The sequence below is a fragment of the Macaca thibetana genome, chromosome 1, assembly GCF_024542745.1.
Source record: "Macaca thibetana thibetana isolate TM-01 chromosome 1, ASM2454274v1, whole genome shotgun sequence".
NCBI classification, from domain to species: Eukaryota; Metazoa; Chordata; class Mammalia; order Primates; family Cercopithecidae; genus Macaca; species Macaca thibetana.
Window position 1 is genome coordinate 218,734,888 of NC_065578.1, and position 21,836 is coordinate 218,756,723.

Sequence of the window (21,836 nt, forward strand, 5' to 3'; positions counted from 1 at the left end):
AGGCATTCAAGGTTGCAGTGAACTATAATTACACCATTTGCAGTCCAGCCTAGGTAAGAGTGCGACCCTGTCTCAAGAGAAGAAGAAGAAGAAGAAAAAAAAAATTACCTTAATAACATCAAAAAGAATAAAACATTTAGGAATTAACCAAGAAGGCAAATGACTAAAAACTACAAAACATTCCTGTAAGAAATTAAAGAAGATACAAATAAATGAAAAATATGCCACCTTACTCTCAGTCTGTTCCCAAGCTGTCCTGATGCCTTTTATTTTACCTCTCTCTGCTCAGAGGTCTGTTTATCCACTTTAACAAGCTGTACTTCCTTCCTCCTTTATTTCCTCCTACTCTTACTATGTCTTTTTTGTTGTTTCTTTTTTCCTTTCCTCAATAAAATAACAATTCCACTATGTACCATATTCACATTCACTTGGGAACCAAATATACCCCCCACTGTTTAGCATTTCTAGTTTTGGGAAAAGTGACATTTTGGAAAGAGAACCAGCACCACTCGTCTCCATTAATGTTGAAAGTAGCTGAAGATTCTTTAGGAATTTCAGAGAAATATTTGTCTTTCTCACTTTCTTCTAATTTAATTAAGCTATTTTTTCTTACACCAGTATTCAAAATAATTTTTAAAAATTATTATGATAGCTATAAAGAGGAATGAAGTATGGATTTGTGGTATGATTTGGAGGAAACTTGAAGACATTATGCTAAGTAAAAGAATCCCATCACAAACATCCACGTATATGATTTTATTTATATGAAATGTTCAGCACAGAGACATCTAGATACAAAGTGGGTTACCAGTTGCTTAGCTCAAGGGAAGGTGTGTGGGAAAAATAGAAGGGTGATAGTTAAAGGGTACATATAATGTGATAAAAAAATTCTAAAATGACTGGTGTTGCTTGCACATGTATGTGAGCATATTAAAAACTTTACATTCTACACTTTGAATAATAAATGTATACGAATTACATCTCAAAGTTTTTTATTTAAAAAAATTAAAAAATTATTACAAACTATTTTATACATACAAATGCACACATACAATCATCTTGGTATTCACAGGGAATTGCTTCTAGAATTCCCCCCAGATATCAAAATTCTGGATGCCAAAGGGTCTATATTAAATGATGTAGTATTTGCATATAACCTATGAACATTTTCCTGCACACTGTAGATTATCTCTAGATTACCTATACATTTAGAATGCTATGTGAATAATTTTTGTACTGTATCTTTTGTAATGACAAAAAGAAGCTTGTGTATGTTCAGTACAGACACAGCCATTATAAGCCTAACTACATATTTGATCCAAGGTTGGCTGAATTCATTGATGTGGAAACCACAGACACAGAGGGTCAATTGCATATATTTATTTTTCATAAATATGTGAAAAATAAAACCAACATCTGCTTAATGCAACTTTCCCACTCTATTGCCCTTCCCAAGTATAACTCTTTGCCTCTCCAAAAAGAATCATCGTTCATTTTAAATTCTGAAAAATCATAATACCTTTGACTTTCATCATAATTTTGCTACTTATGTAGGTATCCCTAAATAATGCCTTGTTTAGCCTTTTAAGTTTTAAAATTTTCTACAAAGGTGTCCACTATCTATGCTACTGTTAACTTCCTTTTTAATTCAACATTGTAGTTTTGGATGGTTTAGTTTCTTATTTAATTCTATATATTGTTTATGATTTAACCCTCTAAATTGAAGACACTAAAACCTACCTCAGAGAGAATTCTTGAAAGGTAATGGATGAAAAGTGCTTGTAGCAATGCCTGACTCATTGTAGATGTTCCGTGGTACAGTAAGTTCTTACTTAAATCATCAGTAGGTTCTCAGAAACTGGGACTTTAAGCAAAAATGTGTATCATTAAACCAATTTTACTGAAAGCTAATTGATATTGAAAAGAGTTAAGTTCCTATAGCATATTTCTGGTCACAAAAACATCACCAAGTTTCTAAATAAAGATCCAAAACACTTCTCATATTAAACATTGAAATAAATGAGAGCTATGGAGACATTTAAGAAAGGTTAATACAGCTACTTGTGCAGCTCAGGCAGGAGGATCTCTTGAGCCTAGGAGTTCGAGGTTACAGTGAGCTATGAACATGCCACTATGAACATGTAAGATAATTACTTACCCAATTCTTAGTGAGTCAGTAAGTGATGGTGGTCATAGTGGTGATGGGTTAAATCAATGAATACATGTTTGGAAACCAAACATTGCAAAGAGCACCTCCTACCACCTCAGGGTTCAAAATAAAAAAAATGTCAGCCTTGTCGAGCACGTCTATACTCCATTACTGCATTGTTCATTGTTGTGTATTTGCATGGTTATTAAGCACTTTACACATATTGATGTTATAATATGTTTTATAAATTCATTCATTCATTTCCCACCTTACCAATTCTAATTCAGGGTCACAAGTAGCCAGAGGCTATCCCAGCAGTTCAGGGTGCAAGGTAGGAACCAATCCTGGACAGGACTGCATTTCATTGTAAGGCACACTCACACCCTCACCCACACTCATTCTTTTTTTTTTTTTTTTTTTTTTTTTTTTTTTTTGAGATGGAGTCTCACTCTGTCACCCAAGCTGGACTACAATGGCATGATCTCAGCTCACTACAACCTCCACCTCCTGGGTTCAAGCGATTCTCCTGCCTCAGCCTCCCCAGTAGCTGGGACTACAGGTGCACACCACTGTGCCCAGCTAATTTTTATATTCTTAATAGAGATGGGATTTCACCATGTTGGCCAGGCTGGTCTCGAACTCCTGACCTCAGGTGATCCATCTGCCTGGACCTCTCAAAGTGCTGGGATTATAGGTGTGAGCCACCATGCCTGGCCGACACTCACTCTTACTGGGACAATGTAGATGCGCCAGTTAACCGAATGTGCACATCTTTGGGTTGTAGGGGAAAACTGGAATACCTGGAGAAAACATGCACAAAGAGACAAAGAGAGAACCTGTAAACTCTACACAGACAGTGGCCTTGGCCAGGAATTGATTTTTTTTTTCTCATCCACATAACTAAATGACACTGAACAAAATAACATTAGTTGAGGACCTGCATACCTATGTAATAATATGTACAATATTATATAACTATGAGTGATTTTATATATATAGTATTATGACAATTACCTAATGTAAATGACAAGTTGATGGGTGCAGCAAGCCAACATGGCACATGTATACCTATGTAACAAACCTGCACATTGTGCACATGTACCCCAGAACTTAAAGTATAATAATAATAATAATAATAATAATAAATTGATTATTTCTATGTCGGTGTAGATTATTTTGTCAACTGCATTATTTATTACAAGTTTTCAAAGTATAGTAAAATCTGACTTATAGACACCTTTACAAAAAGACTTGTTCGGGATATTTGAAGATTTTGGATGGCTAAGTTTGTTTTTTTTTTTTTTTTAGTATCGATTTGTTTCTAAATGCATGCTTTTAAACTTAAACTGAAAGAATACGTTGTATTTGAAAATTGTAATAATTTTCAAATTATCTTGCAAGCTTGTTTATGAACATGTATGGCACAGCTTAAATAAGACTGTGCAAACTCTTTTGTGTTCTACTTTTTAAATATTACTTTTTTTGTTCACCTCCCCATATTTGCAAGCCTCACATAGTTGCCATTTTAAATATGTTTTTGTGATTCACCAATTTTCTACCAGTCAGAGAGAAGCACAAGAGAGAGGAAATGAAACCATCTGGCTTTGAGCCCTCACCAGGTGTGCTTGTGAGGTCCCAAATACTCACGTGTGGTATTAGTCCATTTTCACACTGCTAGAAAGAATTACCCAAGACTGGGTCATTTATAAGAGAAAAAGTTTAATTGACTCACAGTTCCACATGGCTGGGAAGGCCTCAGAAAACTTACAATCATCGTGGAAGGGGAAGCAGGCATGTCTTACATGGCAGCAGGAGAGAGAAAGGAGTGAAGGAGGAACTTCCAACACTTATAAAACCATTAGATCTTGTGAGAACTCACTCACTATCACAGGAGCAGCATGGGGGAAACCACCCCCATGATTCAATGATCCCTCTGCCCAATTGTAATCCCTCCCTTGACATGTGGGGATTACAATTGGAGATAAGATTTGGGTGGGGACACAGAGCCCAACCATATCACATGGGGTGCATGGTTGTTCTTGGTGTTAGCTTACAAGATCCAAGCTGTTATCACAGGGTAATGTGAAAATTGCACCAGCAGATGCATTGGAAAAAAAAAATCAATGGACACCAAGAACAATCATGCACCCCACGTGATATGGTTTGGCTCTGTTCAAATAAATCAGAGATGACACAAACAAACGGGAAAACATTCTGAGGCAGGAGAATAGGGTCTGGAGGCAGGGAACCTAAGGCTGATTCATGCTGACTGGACATCACAGGCTATTCCGCTTTCAATTCCTCCTTTTTCTTTGTGGCAGTTGCTGCGTGGCAGTTGGAAAATATAAGTGCCTCTGATTGGTCCCTTCCCACAACCAATCAGACTGGTCATGGCCCACTACTTTATTTGCATAGAGTGAACCAATGGGAAACCTCTAGAGGGCGTTTAAACCCCAAAATATTCTGTAACCAATGCTCTTGAGCTGCTTGCTTGAGCCTCCCCTGACTCTGTGGCGTGTACTTTCATTTAAAATAAATCTGCTTTTGTTGCCTTGTTGTGTTTGTGTGTTTTGTCCAATTATTTGTTCAAAATGCCAAGAATCTGGACAACAACCCTCAACAGTAACAATTCCCTGCTCATGGATAAGAAGAATCAGTATCACTAAAATGGCCATGTTGCCAAAAGCAATTTACAGGTTCAATGCTATTCTTATTAAACTAACAATGACATTCTCCACAGAACTAGAACAAAATCTGTTTTAAAATTCATATAGAACCATAAATGAACTAGAATAGCTAAGACAATCTTAAGCAAAAAGAACAAAGCTGGAGGGATCAAACCACTCAACTTTATAGTAGAGGGCTACATTAATCAAAACAGCACAATATTGGTACAAAAATAGACAGACATACCAGTGGAACTGAATAGAGAGCCCAGAAATAAGGCCACACACCTACAAGCATCTGATCTTCAACAAAGCTGACAAAAACAAGCAACAGGGAAAGAACTCCCTATTGAATAAATTGTGCTTGAATAACTGGTAGCCACATGTAGAAGACTGAAACTGGACCTCTTTTTTTTTTACAAGATATAAAAAAATTAACTCAAGATTGATTAAAAACTTAAATGTAAAACCCAAACTATAAAATCCCTGGAAGACAACCTAGGCAATACTATTCTGGACATAAGAATGAGCAAAATTTTTATGATGAAGATGCCAAAAGCAATCACAACAAAAGCAAAAATTGACAAATGGGATCTAATTAAACTTATGAGCTTCTGTCTATCAAAATAAACTATCAACAGAGTGAAGAGACAATCTACAGAATGGGAGGGAATATTTGTGAACTATGCATCTGACAAATGTCTAATATTCAGCATCTATAAAGAACTCAAACAAATTTACAACAACAAAACCCCCCCAAAACCTCATTTAAAAGTGGGCAAATGCTGGGTGCAGTGGTTCATGCCTGTAATCCAAGAACTTTGGGAGGCCAAGGCAGGAGGATCACTTGAGAACCAAGAAAGGGCCTGCATAGCCAAAGCAAGATGAAGCAAAAAGGACAAATCTGGAAGCATCACATTACCCAACTTCAAACTATACTGTAAGGCCATAGTCACCAAAACAGCAAGGTACTGGTATAAAAATAGGCACATAGACCAATGGAAGAGTATAGAGAACCAAGAAGTAAAACGAAATACTTACAGCCAACTGATATTCAAAAAACCAAACAAAAACATAAAGTGAGGAAAGGACACCCTATTCAACAAATGGTGCTGGGATAACTGGCAAGTCACATGTAGAAGAATGAAACTGGATCCTCACCTCTCCCCTTATAAAAAAAGTCAATCCACGATGGATCAAAGACTTAAATCTAAGACCTGACACCATAAAGCTTCTACAAGATGACATCAGAAAAAACTCTTCTGTCACTGAACTCACCTGCAGCTCTCAGGGTTTCTGTGTCTTTCTTTGTAGTTGGAGCCAGGTCTACACACCAGCAGCCATGTCGAAGGGACCTGCAGTTGATATTGATATTGGCACCACCTACTTTTGTGTGGGTGTTTTCCAGCACAGAAAAGTAGAGATAATTGCCAATGACCAGGGAAACGGAACCACTCCAAGCTATGTCGCCTTTACAGACACAGAATGATTGATCCGTGGTGCCACAAAGAATCAAGTTGCAATGAACCCCACCAACATGGTTTTTGATGCCAAATGTCTGATTGGATGCAGATTTGATGATGCTGTTATCCAGTCTGATATGAAGCATTGGCCCCTCATGTTGAATGATGCTGGCGGGCCCAAGGTCCAAGTGGAATACAAGGCAGAGACCAAAAGCTTCTACCCAGAGGAGGTGCCCTCTATGGCTCCAATAACGATGAAGGACATTGCAGAAGCATACCTTGGCAATACTGTTAGCAATGCTATGGTCACAGTGCCAGCTTACTTTAATGACTCTCAGCGTCAGGTTCCAAAGATGCTGGAACTATTGCTGGTCTCAATGTACTTAGAATTATCAATGAGCCAACTGCTGCTGCTGTTGCTTATGACTTAGACAAAAAGGTTAGAGCTGAAAGAAACGTGCTGATCTTTGACCTGAGAGGTGACTCTTTTGATGTGTCAGTCCTCACTATTGAGGATGGAATCTTTGAGGTCAAATCTACCATCAGAAACACCCACTTGGGTGGAGAAAACTTTGACAACTGAATGTCAACCATTTGATTGCTGAGTTCAAGTGCAAGCATAAGAAGAACATCAGTGAGAACAAGAGAGCTGTAAGATGCCTCCATACTGCTTGTGAACATGCTAAGCATACTCTCTCTTCCAGCACCCAGGCCAGTATTGAGATTGATTCTCTCTGTGAAGGAATCGACTTCTATACGTCCAGTGCCCATGCCCAATTTGAAGAACGGAATGCCGACCTGTTCCATAGTACCCTAGACCCCACAGAGAAAGCCCTTCAAGATGCCAAACTGGATAAGTCACAGATTCATGATATTGTCCTGTTTGGTAGTTCTACTCATATCCCCAATATTCAGAAGCTTCTCCAAGACTTCATCAATGGAAAAGAACCAAATAAGAGCATCAATCCTGATGAAGTTCTTGCTTATGGTGCAGCTGTCCAGGTAGCCATCCTATCTGGAGACAAGTCTGAAAATGTCCAAGATTTGGTGCTCTTAGATGTCTCTCTTCTTTCCCTCGGTATTGGAACTGCTGGTGGAGTCATCACTGTCCTCATCAAGCGTAATACTACCATTCCTACCAAGCAGACACAGACCTTCACTACCTATTCTGACAACCAGCCTGGTGTGCTTATTCAGGTTTATGAAGGTGAGCGTGCCACGACCAGGGATAACCTGCTTGGCAAGTGTGATCTCACAGGCATACTTCCTGCACCCTGTGATGTTCCTCAGATTGAAGTCACTTTTGACATTGATGCCAATGGCATCCTCAATGTCTCTGCTGTGGACAAGAGTACAGGAAAAGAGAACAAGATTACTATCACTAATGACAACGGCCGTTCAAGCAAGGAAGACATTGACTGTATGGTCCAGGAAGCTGAGAAGTACAAAGCTGAAGATGAGAAGCAGAGGGATGAAGTATCATCTAAGAATTCACTTGAGTCATATGTATTCAACGTGAAAGCAACTGTCGAAGATGAGAAACTTCAAGGCAAGATTAATGATGAAGACAAACAGAAGATTCTGGACAAGTGTAATAAAATTATCAACTGGCTCGATAAGAATCAGACTGCCGAGAAGGAAGAATTTGAACATCAGCAGAAAGAGCTGGAGAAAGTCCGTAACTCCATCATTACCAAGTGTACCGGAGTGCAGGAGGCATGCCAGGAGGAATGCCTGGGGGAATCCCTGGTGGTGGAGCTCCTCCCTCTGATGGTGCTTCCTCAGGGCCCACCATTGAAGAGGGTGATTAAGCTAAGTATAGATGTAGCATTGTTCCACACATTTTAAAACACTGAAGGACCTAAATTTGTAGCAAATTCTGTGGCAGTTTTTAAAAGTCCAGCTACTATAGTAAGTTACTTGGCATTCTCTTTTTTTTTTTTTTTTTTTTTTTTGAGACGGAGTCTCGCTCTGTAGCCCAGGCTGGAGTGCAGTGGCCGGATCTCAGCTCACTGCAAGCTCCGCCTCCCGGGTTCACGCCATTCTCCGGCCTCAGCCTCCAGAGTAGCTGGGACTACAGGCGCCCGCCACCTCGCCCGGCTAGTTTTTTGTATTTCTTAGTAGAGACGGGGTTTCACCGTGTTAGCCAGGATGGTCTCGATCTCCTGACCTCGTGATCCACCCGTCTCGGCCTCCCAAAGTGCTGGGATTACAGGCTTGAGCCACCGCGCCCGGCCTGGCATTCTCAATACTTGAATATGGAGCATATGCACAGGGGAAGGAAATAAAATTGCACTTTAAAATACTGTATTTTAACCAGAAAATCAGTGTCTTAAATAAAAACTGTTTAAAATTGGCACCATAAAAAAAAGAAAAACCCTTCTAGACATTGACTTAGGCAAAAACTTCATGACCAAGAACCCAAAAGCAAATGCAACAAAAACAAAGATAAATAGTTGGGACTTAATTAAACTAAAAAGTTTTGGCAGAGCAAAAGAATCAGCAGAGTTAACAGACAACTTACAGAGTGGGAGAAAATTTTCACAATCTCTACATCTGACAAAAGACTAATATCCAGAATCTACAAAGAAATCAGCAAGAACAAAACAAATAATCCCATCAAAATGTGGGCTAAGGACATGAATTCTCAAAAACAGATCGACAAATGGCCAAGAAGCTATGGAAAAATGCTCAACATCACTAATTATTAGGGAAATGGAGATCAAAACTGCAATGCAATATCACCCCACTCCTGTAAGAATGGCCATAATAAAAAAATCAAAAAATAATATATGGCGTGGATGTGGTGAAATGGGAACACTTTTACATGGCTGATGGGAATGTAAACTAGTACAACCAGGATGGAAAACAACGTGGAGATTCCTTAAAGAACTAAAAGTAGATCTACCATTTGATCCAGCAATCCTACTGGGTATCTACCCAGGGGAAAAGAAGTCATTATATGAAAAAGATACTTGCACATGCATGTTTATAGCAGCACAATTTGCAACTGCAGAAAAAAATGTCCCATCAACCAACGAATGGATAAAGAAAATGTGGTACATAAATACCATGGAATATTACCTCAGCCATAAAAAAGGAATGAAATAATGGCATTTGCAGCAACCTGAATGGAATTGGAGACTATTATTCCAAGTAAAGTAACTAAGGAACGGACAACCAAACATCGTATGTTCTCACTCATAAGTGGGAGCTAAGCTATGAGAACACAAAGGCATAAGAATGATACAATGGACTTCGGGAACTTGGGGGAAAGGGTGGAAGGAGGGTGAGGGATAAATGACTACACATTGGGCACAGTGTATACTAATTGTGTGATGGGTATACCAAAATCTTCGAATCACCACCAAAGAATTTATTCATGTAACCAAACACCACCTGTTCCCCAAAGGCATACTGAAATAAAAAATAAATCTTAAAAAACATGGTACATATACACAATGGAGTATTATTAACCAAAAAAAAAAAAAAAAAAAAAAGAATGAGATCCAGTCCTTTGCAACAACATGAATGGAACTGGACATCATTATGTTTAATTAAATAATCCAGGCACAGAGAGCTAAATGTCATATGTTCTCACTTATTTGTGCGATCTAAAAATCACAACAATTGAATCCATGGAGATAGAGAGTCGAAGGATGGTTTCCAGAGACTGGAAGGGTCACTGAGGGATGTGTGTTGGGGGGAGGTGAGGATTGTTAATGGATACAAAAAATAATTAGAAGCAATGAATAAGACCTACTATTTGATGCCACAACAGGGTGGCTATAGTCAATAATAATTTAATTGTACATTTTAAAATAATTTAAAGGGTGTAATTGGGTTGTTTGTGATTCAAAGGATAAATGCTTGAGGGGACGGATGCCCCGTTCTCTATGCTGTGATTATTTCACATTGCATGCCTGTATCACACCCCATCTCATGTACCCCATAAATATGTATACCTACTATGTACCCACAAAAATTAAAAGCAAAAGAAAAAGAGAAAAAGAAAAGTAAATAAAATATATTAAAAGGCAAAAGTAACAACAATAGCATGGTATTGAGTTTAAAAGAGACACATAGTCCAATGGAACAGACTATAGAACTGAGAAATAAATCCATGTATTTACAGCCAACTGGTTTTCTACAAAGGCTCCAAGAACATACACTGGGTGTTGGACATTATTTTCAATTAATGGTGCTGGGAAAACTGGATATCTACATGCAAAAGTATGACACTGGACCCCTATTTCTCACCATAAACAAAAATCAACTGAAGATGAATTATGAACTTATACATAAGACCTGAAACTATAAAACTATTAGATAAAAATACACAGAAAACACTTCAGAACATTAGTTTAGGCAAATATTTTATGGCTAAGACATCAAAAACACACACAATGAAAACAAAAACAAAAGCAGACAAATGGGAAAATATTATTAAATAAAAAACCTACAAAGCAGAGAAAACAATGTAGCAAAGAAACAACTTGTTGAATGGGAGAAAATATTCAAAAACTATTCATCTGACAAAGAACTAACATCCAAAATATACTCAAATAGTAAAAATCAATCACATTAAAAAGTGCACAAAGAACATAAATAGACATTTTTCAAAAGAAGAAGTGCAAATGGCTAACAGGTTTTTTTTTTTTTTTTTTTTTTTGAGACGGAGTCTCGCTCTGCCGTTCAGGCTGGAGTGCAGTGGCCGGTTCTCAGCTCACTGCAAGCTCCGCCTCCCGGGTTTACGCCATTCTCCTGCCTCAGCCTCCCGAGTAGCTGGGACTACAGGCGCCCGCCACCTCGCCCGGCTAGTTTTTTGTATTTTTTAGTAGAGATGGGGTTTCACCGTGTTAGCCAGGATGGTCTCGATCTCCTGACCTCGTGATCCGCCCGTCTCGGCCTCCCATAGTGCTGGGATGACAGGCTTGAGCCACCGCGCCCGGCCACAGGTTTTTTTTTTAATGCTCAACATTACCAGTCACAAGGGAAATATAAATCAAAACCAGAATGAGATATCATCTTACCCCAGTTAAAATGACTATTATTAAAAGGAAAACATAAGAGATGTTGGCAAGAATGTGGAGAAAATAAAACTTATATACTGTTGGTGACAATGTAAGTCAGTACAGCCACTATGGAAAAAGAGTATAGAGATTTCTACAAAAAAAAAAAAAAAAAAAAAAAAAAAAAAAAAAAAAAGAAAACTACCATAGCATCTAGCAATCCCACTACTGGGTATTTATCGAAAGAAAAGGAAATCCATATATCAAAGGGATGCCTACATTTGCATGTTTATCACAACAGTATTTACAATAGCAAAGACATGAGATCAACCAAATTGTCCATCAATGAATGAAAATGTAGTGTATGTGCACAATACACTACTATTATGCCTTTAAAAAAAATGAAATTTTGTTATTTGCAGCAACATGGATATAAATGGATGTCATTATGTTAAGTGATATATGCCAGGCACAGAAGGACAAATATTGAATAGTTTCACTTATATGTGGGAGCAAAAAAAGTTGATCTCATGGAGATAGAGAGAAAAATGATAGCTACCAGAGACTGAGAAGTATGTGTAGATGGGTGCTGATGGAAGAAGAGAGGTTGTTAATGGGTGCAAACATACAGTTAGATAAAAGAAATGTTTTTTTATTTGATAGCAGAGTAACTGACTATATATTACAATGTATTGTATATTTCAAAATAGCTTGAATAGAGAACTGAAAGGTTTCCAACACATAGAAATAATAAACAGGCTGGACACTCTAGCTCATTCCTGTAATCCCAGCACTTTGGGAGGTCAAGGGAGTGGGATATTTGAGGCCAGGATTTTGAGACTAGCCTGAGCAAGAGTGATATCCCAACTCTACAAAAAAAAAATAATAATCAGCCAGGTGTGGTGGTATACGCCTGCAGTCCCTGTTACTTAGGAGGCTGAGGTGGGAAAATTTCTTCAGCCCAGGTGGTTGAGACTACAGTGAGCCATGATTACACCACTGCACTCCAGCCTGGAGTGCAGGCTCCACTATCTGGAGTGAAACTCCAGATAGGGTTTCACTCTATCTCCTATCTCCAAAAAACCTATCTCCAAAAACCTATCTCCAAAAAATTTTTGTAAAATTAAAAATAAAAATTTGAGTTGATGAATACCCTATACACCAACTTGATCATTATACATTGTATGCATATAACAAAATATTATACATATGACATAAATATGTACACATATTATGTATCAACATAAAAATATAAAAAAGAAATAAACTGGCATCAAAGCCATGAAAATAAATTGAATTGTTAAATGGCAGTTGATACAGACTTCAGGTAAAATGATAACTAAGCTACTTGGCTGAATAAAATATTTAGAATGCAGCTGAGAAAGCAGAGAGATCTAAAATATATGAAAGAGATTAGGAGATACAAATAATCAAATGAGCAGGTCTAATTTAAATCATGTTGAAAATTCAAAAGTAGAGAAGAGGGAAAACAAAGATATAATATTTGAAATAAAGACTTTGAATTTTATAGAAATGATAAAATCAGATCAGGAAGGATGGCTCATACCTATAATCCAACACTTTGAGAGGCCGAGGCAGGAGGAGTACTTGAGCCCGAGGAGTTTGAGACCAGCCTCAGCAACATAGTGAGACCCTGTCTCTACAAAAAAATGTTTTTAATTAGCCAGGTGTGGTGGCGTGTGCCTGTAATCCCAGCTATTCAAAGGCTGAGGTGGGAGGACCATTTGAGTCCAGGAGGTCGAGGGAGCAGTGAGACATGATTGTGCCACTGCACCCCAGGCTGGGGCACAGAGAGAAATCCTGTCTCAAAAAAAAAAAAAAAAAAAATATATATATATATATATATATAAATAAGTAAAAATAAAAACAAAGAAATAACAAAGTTGGGAATTAGAGATACATATGGGAGATCAAAAAAGTGTGACAAATAAAACGGGATATTTATATACAATCGAGAATAGTGTGGCCAGTCGCGGTGGCTCATGTCTGTAATCCTAGAACTTTGGGAGGCCGAGGCGGGTGGATCATGAGGTCAGGACATCGAGACCATCCTGGCTAATACAGTGAAACCCTGTCTCTACTAAAAATACAAAAAACTAGCCGAGTGTGGTGGCGGGTGCCTGTAGTCCCCGCTACTCGGGAGGCTGAGGCAGGAGAATGGTGGGAACCCGGGAGGTGGAGCTTGCAGTGAGCCGAGATGGAGCCACCACACTCCAGCCTGGGTGACAGAGCAAGACTCCGTCTCAAAAAAAAAAAAAGAAAGAAAGCAAAGAAACAAAATCCTTATAGACATATGATTGATGTGCACAATTTACTCAATTGCATTTGCTAATCATATTAATCATATTACAAAGATTGTTATAATTGATACAACACAGGGTTAGTAATAACCTTGAATGAATGTATTCAGAGAAATACCCTATGCAACATGTAAAACTATTTGAGGGACTATCAAATGCATTTCTAGTTGTAAATTTTCATCACTTTTGATAAACCTTAATTATTCTCCTCCAAAGAGTCTAAACAATCTTGAATATTTGCTTATCAGCATAGATTAAGACTAAAGGACTAATTGTGGCATAGCTATTGAACACAAGCATATGGAACCATACCAATAGAGGGTTGTTTATCCATGTTACAACCACTGAAAATGAGAATATGAAGTCCATCCTATATATGAAGACAAAACAACTCACCAACAATAGTATGGTCTGGGAGGCCCTTTTTGCTGGGGAGACTGTTGGGGAGAGGCTGGTGCTATGTAGGTGCTGGGACATCATTTAATTTTTCTTCTTAAGAATAATTTACACATTGTTCTTGACTTTCTAGTAAAAATAAATAAATGTTTAAAAATAGTAATTTACACACCACAGTAACAGTGTTATAATATTCTGTGCTTCTTTGTGTATTTACTATTAAGTTTTGTGCCTTCAGATGATTTCTTATTGCCCCTTAACCTACCTTCCTTCCTCCCTCCCTCCCTCCCTCCCTCCCTCCCTTCCTTCCTTCTTTGTGGTATGATCTCTGCTCACTGCAACCTCCTCCACCTCCTGGGTTCAAGCAATTCTCCCGCCTCAGCCTCCAGAGTAGCTGGGATTACAGGTGCCCACCACCACATCCAGCTACTTTTTGTATTTTTAGTAGAGATGGGGTTTCACCATGTTGGCCAGGCTAGTCTTGAACTCCTGACTTCAGGTGATCCACTCACCTTGGCCTCCCAAAGTGCAAGGATTACAGGTGTGAGCCACTGTGCCCGGCCACATTCTTTTCTTTCTGATTGAAGTAATCCCTTTGGCATTTCTTGGAGGACAGTTCTGGTGTTGATGAAATCTCTTAGCTTTTGTTTGTCTGGGAAAGTCGTATTTCTCCCTCCCAAATATTCTTCAGATATTTGAAGGATATCTTTGCCAGATATACTACTCTGGGATAAAAGTCTTTTTTTTTTTTTTCCTTCTTGTTCAGCACATTAAATAAATCATGCCATTCTCTTCTGGCTTATAAGAGTTCCACTAAAAAGTCTGCTGCCAGACATATTGAAGCTCTATTGAGTGTTGTTTCTTTTCTCTTGCTTCTTTTAGGATCCTTTCTTTATTGTTGACCTTTGGGAGTTTGATTATTAAATGCCTTGAGGTAGTCTTCTTTGGGTTAAGTCTGCTTGATGTTCTAATACGTAACCTTCTTTAGTTGGATACTGATATGTTTCTCTAGGTTTGGGGAGTTCTGTGTTGTTTCTCTGTATAAACTTTCTACCTCTATCTTTCTCTACCTCCTCTTTATAGCCAACAATTCTCAGATTTGCCTTTTTGAGGCTATTTTCTAGATCTTACAGACGTGCCTCATTCTTTTTTATTCTTTTTTTCTTTAGTCTTCTCTGACTGCATATTTTAAAACAGCCTGTCTTTATGCTCACTAATTCTTTCTTCTGCTTGATCAATTCTGCTATTAACAAACTCAAATGCATGTTTTAGTATGCCAAGTGCATTTTTCACTTCTAGGATTTCTGCTTGATTCTTTTTAATTGTTTCAACCGCTTTATTAAATTTATCTGATAGAATTCTGAATTCCTTTTCTGTATTATCTTGAATTTCTTTGCATTCCTTTAACACATCTATTTTGAATTCTCTGTCTGAAAGGCCACATATCTCTGTTTCTCCAGGATTGATCTCTGTTGCCTTACTTAATTCATTTGGTGAGGTCATGTTTTCCTGGATGATCTTGATACTTGTAAATGTTTGTCTGTGCCTAGACATTAAATAATTAGGTATTTATTGTAATCTTTATAGTCTGGGCTTGTTTGTTCCCATTCTTCTTGGGAAGGCTTTTCAGATATTCAAAAGGACTTGGGTGTTATGATCTAAGTTGTATCTGCTTTAGGGGGCACCCTAAGCCCACTAATGCTGTGGTTCTTGCAGACTCATGGAAGTACTGCCTTGATGGTCTTGCACGAGATCTGGAAGAATTCTCTGATTTACAAGGCAAAGACTCTGGTTTTCTTTTCTTACTTTCTTCTAAACAGTCTCTCTCTGTTCTGAGCCACCTGGAGCTGGCAGTGAAGTGACACAAGTACCCCCTATGGCCACCACTTCTAAAGCTGTGCTCGGTCAGTCCCAAAACAAGCCCACAACTGGGTCTTACCCAAGGCCTGCTGTAACCCCTTTCTTGCTACAGCCTTTGTCTGCTCAAAGCTCTGGGGCTCCACAATCAGCATGTGGCAACGTCAGCCAAGCCTGTGTTTGTTCCTTCAGCGTGGTGAGCTCCTCCAGGCCAGGGACATGTCCAGAGGTGCTGTCTGGGAGGCAGGAACTAATGTCAAAAACCTTAGAAGACTACCTAGTGTGAAATTGTTCTGCAGCTGAGCTAGCACTCCAGCCACAAGATGTAGTCCTTCCCACTCTTCCTCTCTTTTCCAAAGGCAGAGGAGCCTCACCCCATGGCCACTGCCACTGGCCTATGGTCAGTACTGCAAGACTGCCACTGATGTTCCCTGAAGGCCCAAGGGCTCTCCATTCAGCTTGTGGTAAATTTTGCCTGACTTAGACTCACCCTTCAGGGCAACAGGCTCCCCTCTGGTCCAGGGCACATCCAGAAATGCCATCTGTGTTAATTTATTCTTACATTGCAAAACATAATCATGCCTTCCCAACAGTGCCCCAAAGTCTAAACTCATCCCAGCATTAACTCAAAAGTCCAAAGTCCAAATTCTCATCTGTGACAAAGCAAGCCTCTTCCACCTATGAACTTGTAAAATCAAAAAGAAGTTAGTTACTCCCAAGATACAATGGGGATATAGGCATTGGGTAAATACTCCTTTTGTAAAAGGGAGACATTGGCCAAAAGAAAGGGGCTACTTGCCCCATGCAAGTTTGAAACCCAGCAGGGCAGTCATAAATCTTAAAGCTCCAAAATAATCTCTTTTGCCTTTATGTCTCAAATCCGTAGCACACTGGTGCAACGGATGGGCTCCCAAGACCCTGGGCAGCTCCACCTGTGACTTTGCAGGGTTTGCCCCCAGTGGCTGATCTCATGAACTGGTGTTGATTGCCTGCAGCTTTTCCAGATGCAGGGAGCAAGCTGCCAGTGGATCTACCATTCCAGGGTCTACAGGACGGTGGCCCCCTTCTTACAACTCCACTAGGCAGTGCCCTGGAGGGGACTCTGTGTGGGGGCTGCACATTTCCCCTCCACACTGCCCTAGTAGAGGTTCCCCATGTGGGATCTGCCTCTGTAGCAGGCTTCTACCTAAATACCCAGGCTTTCCCATATATTCTCTGAAATCTGGGCAGAGGCTTCCAGGCCTCAACTCTTGTATTCTGTACACCAACAGGCTTAACACCACGTGGAAGCCACCAGACTTACAGCTTGCACCCTCTGAAGCAGTGGCCTGAACTGTGCCTGGGCCTTTTTGAGCCAAGGCTAGAGCTGGAATGGCTGGGATGCAGGGAGTTGTGTTTCAAGGCTGTGCAGGGTGAGCCCTGGTCATGGTCCATAAAATCATTTTTCCCTCCTAGGCCTCTGGGCCTGTGATGGGAGAGCCTCTTGCCAAGTCTCTGAAATGCTTTTGAGGCCTTTTCCCTATCGTCTTAGCTATCAGCACTTGATTCATTTTTACTTATGCTAATTTCTATAGCATGCTTGAATTTCTCCCCTGAAAATGGACTTTTCTGTTTTGATTTCTTCTTTAAAAAAAAAAAAAAAAGGAATACACATGCAGAATGTGCAGGTTTGTTACATAGATATACGTGTGTCATGGTGGTTTGCTGTACCTATTGACCCATCTTCTAAGTTCCCTCCCCTCACCCCACAGCCCCCAGCAGGCCCTGGTGTGTGTCCGCTCTGTGTCCATGTGTTCTCATTGTTCAACTCCCACTTATGAGTGAGAACATGCAGTGTTTGGTTTTCTCTTCCTGTGTGTCAGTTTGCTGAGGATGATGGCTTCCAGCTTCATCCATGTCCCTGCAAAGGACATTATCTCATTCCTTTTTATGGCAGCACAGTATTCTATGGTGTATATGTGCCACATTTTCTTTATCCAGTCTATCATTGATGGGCATTTGGGTTTGATCTATGTCTTTGCTATTGTAAACAGTGCTGCAATAAGCATATGTGTGCATGTGTCTTTATAGTACAGTGATTTATATTCCTTTGGGTATATACCCAGTAATGGGATTGCTGGGTCAAATGGTATTTCTGGTTCTGCATCCTTGAGGAATCACCATACTGTTTTTCATAATGGTTGAGCTAATTTACACTCCCACCAACAGTGTAAAACCGTTCCTATTTCTCCACATCCTCTACGACATCCGTTGTTTCCTGACTTTTTAAAAATTGCCATTCTGACTGGCATGAGATGGTATCTCATTATGGTTTTGATTTGCATTTCTCTGATGATCAGTGATGTTGAGCTTTCCTTGTTTGTTGGCCACATAAATGTCTTCTTTTGAGAAGTGTCTGTTCATATGCTTTGCCCACTTTTTGATGGGCTTGTTTTTTTCTTGTAGATTTGTTTAAGCTCCTTGTAGATTCTGGATATTAAACCTTTGTCAGATGGGTAGATTGCAAAAATCTTCTCCCATTCTGTAAGATGTCTGTTCACTCTGATGATAGTTTCTTTTGCTGTGCAGAAGCTGTTTAGTTTAATTAGATCCCATTTGTAAATTTTGGCTCTTGTTGCAATTGTTTTTGGTGTTTTAGTCATGAAGTCTTTGCCCATGCCTATGTCCTAAATGGTTTTTTTTTAGGGTTTTTCTGGTTTTGGGTTTTACATGTAAGTCTTTAATCCATCTTGAGTTAATTTTTATATAAGGTGTAAGGAAGGGGTCCAGTTTCAGTTTTCTGCATATGGCTAGCCAGTTTTGGGGCTTTTCTTGTTTACCACATGACCATGCTGCAAATTTTCCAAACTGTTACGCTCTGCATCCCCTTTAAATATAAATTCTAACTTTAGATCATTTCTTTGCTCATGCATATGAGCACAGGTTTTTGGAAGCAGCCACTCTACTTCTTGAATGTTTTGTTGTTCAGAAATATCTACCACCAGATACACTAAATCATCATTCTCAAGTTCAAAGCTCCACAAATTTCTAGGGCAGATACACAAAGCAGCCAAGTTCTTTGCTACGGCATGAAGAAAGTGACCTTTGCTCCATTTCTTAATAAGCTCCTCATTTCCATCTGACAGCCTGGACTTTCATGTCCGTATCACTATCAGCACTTTGGACACAACCATTTAACCAATCTGTAGGATATTCCAAACTTTCCATCATCTTCCTGTCTTCTTCTGAACCCTACAAACTCTTCCAACTTCTGTCTGTTACCCAGTTTCAAAGTCATTTCACATTTTCAGGTATCTTTATAGCAATGCCCCACTCCTCAGTACCAATTTTCTGTATTGGGCTGTTCTTGCATTGCCATAAACAAATATCTGAAACTGGTTAATGTATAATAAAAAGAGTCTCAATTGGCTCAGGGTTCCACAGACTGTACAGGAAGCATGATGCTGGCAGCTACTCAGCTTCTGGGGAGGCCTCAGGAAATATACAGTCATGGTGGAAGATGAAGGGGGAACAGGCATGTCACATGGCCATAGCAGCAAGAGAAAGATGGGGGAGAGGCTACATGCTTTTAAATAACCAGATCTCATGAGAACTCTCTCACTATTGTGATGACAATACCAACGGGGGATAGTGTTAAATTATTCATGAGAAACTGCCCCCATGATCTAGTCACCTCTCACCAGGCTCCACCTCCAACTTTAGGAATTACAACTGAACATGAGATTTGGGTGAGGACACAGATCCAAGCCATATCACCATAAAAAAGCCAAGTCCTTGAATTGAGGACCCCAAGAGCTTGCGTGGTGCTCTACTCCCCTGTGCCCAACCTGATACCTAAGGTGCAAAATAAAGTCCCCTTTACTTTTCCCTCTGCTTTTCTCAAGCAGGAGTCTTGCCCCTTAGCCACATAGATGGTAATGTGCTGAGCCTCACCTAAAGCCAGAACATCTCAGAATCTCACCATGACATACTGCCTGGGTATCACTGCTTCTTATTCAGGGCCCAAGGGCTCTTCAGTTAGCAGGTGATGATTCCTGGCAGGGCTGTGTTCTTCCTTTCAAGGTACTGGGTTCCCTTCTGAACCCATGTGTGTCTAGAAATGTCCAGGAGCCAAGCCTTGGAAAGGGGGCCTCACAACTGTGACTGGTACCCTATTCTACTGTGGTTGAGTTGGTATCCAGGGTGCAAGACAAAGTCCTCCCACTCTTCCCTTTCCTCTCCTCAAGTGGAAGTAAGTATTCTTTTTTAGAACTACAAACTCTGCAGCCTGGGTGTAGGGAAGGGGTAATGCCAGCACTCCCTTAATTGCTCCAGCTGGTGTCTCAGTAGGTCATGTGCCCCCACAGCCCACTGGCTATGAGCCCAGTTCAGCACTGGAACTTGCCTAGGAGTTGCAGCCCTTGAAGCCTAGATTGCCCTTTAAGTATATTTAGGGCCCTGGAGCACTTTAGCCTGTGGCGGTGAGGCTTGCAGGTTCTGACTGCTGGGATTGGTGATTTCCCTCTGGCTAGAACTTATTTATGTAGCCTTCCATTGATGGGCATCAGCTGAGTTTTGTCCCTTTTTGTTTTCTGCTCTAACAGGGCAGCACTGAGTTCAATGCCTCACAATTGTTGCACTTGCCTCTCCCCAGTGCACAGAATCACTCTTCGCACCATGCCACAGCTGCTTGGGAACGGGGCAGGGACGGTGTTTGTGATTCAATACTGTTTTTCCTACCTCTTCAATGCCTCTTGCAGCAATAGGAAGTTAAAACCAGGTACTGTCACACTTGATTTTCAGTTCTTATAAAGGTGCTTTTTTTGTAGATAGTTGTTAAACTGGTGTCCTTGCAGGGAGAATGATTAGTGGAGCCTTCTGCCATCTTTCTCTGCCCTTCCCTTAATTTTGCTTCATGCTTAATTTTTACTTATGTTTACCTATATTTAGTTTTACTACACTTAAATGTGACTTATGCTTAATATTACTAAGCAGATTAGTTTAAAAACTCTATGTAGTCAAATATATTAATATTTTCCTTCATTATTTCAGGATGTGAGACATAGTGAGAAAGTTTTCCATGCTCCCATTTATACAATGATTCATCTATGCATTTTATTCTGGCATTTAAAAAAAAAATTAGAGTGGAATATATGGAAACTTTGCTATTTGCATGCATTTACTTTTATGGTTTATAAAATTATTTAAGCTTTATTCTTATCCATATTACTATCTAGTTATTCCCACATGACTTGTCTTAATATGTCTTCCCCCATTGCTTTAGATATCACCATACATTTATTCGTTTTTCAAGTGGATATATTTTTCTTTTTCTAGACTGGTTAATCTCTTTCACTGGAAAGTCTATTATTTTTAATAAGCTCATGGTTTACATTTATAATATTTTATAAAAGGTTTTTTCATTGATGTTAATAAATATGAATGATCTGCTGTTTTTTTTCTTTTGATATCGTCTTTGTTAGTATTTGGTACCAATGTTCTATTTACTTCATAAAACATATTTGGAATTTGATTATATAAATGTATCCAATTATCACATGTACCCCAAAAATATATACATCTATTACATATCAATAAAGGGTAAATTTTTTTTTAAGTTTGGAAGTTTCCCTTTTTTTCTTTTTTCAAAAAGACCAATTTTATAATATTGCAATTTTTTTTTTTTTTTTTTGAGACAGAGTCTCGCTCTGTCACCCAGGCTGGAGTGCAGTGGCTGGATCTCAGCTCACTGCAAGCTCCGCCTCCCGGGTTTACGCCATTCTCCTGCCTCAGCCTCCCGAGTAGCTGGGACTACAGGCGCCCGCCACCTCGCCCGGCTAGTTTTTTGTATTTTTTAGTAGAGACGGGGTTTCACCGTGTTAGCCAGGATGGTCTCGATCTCCTGACCTTGTGATCCGCCCGTCTCAGCCTCCCAAAGTGCTGGGATTACAGGCTTCAGCCACCGTGCCTGGCCAATATTGCTATTTTTTAAA

At 39.5% G+C, this 21,836-nt stretch overlaps 1 protein-coding gene across 1 annotated transcript; it reads left to right on the plus strand.

Annotated features, from left to right (window-relative positions):
* Window positions 1-3,645: 3,645 nt before the first annotated feature.
* On the plus strand, window positions 3,646-9,781 carry LOC126943192 (heat shock cognate 71 kDa protein-like). The gene is given in 3 exon segments (XM_050771691.1): window positions 3,646-6,620; window positions 6,623-6,856; window positions 6,859-9,781. Coding segments are annotated over 3 exon segments (1,965 nt in total). The 5' UTR covers window positions 3,646-6,157; the 3' UTR covers window positions 8,127-9,781.
* Window positions 9,782-21,836: the final 12,055 nt, after the last annotated feature.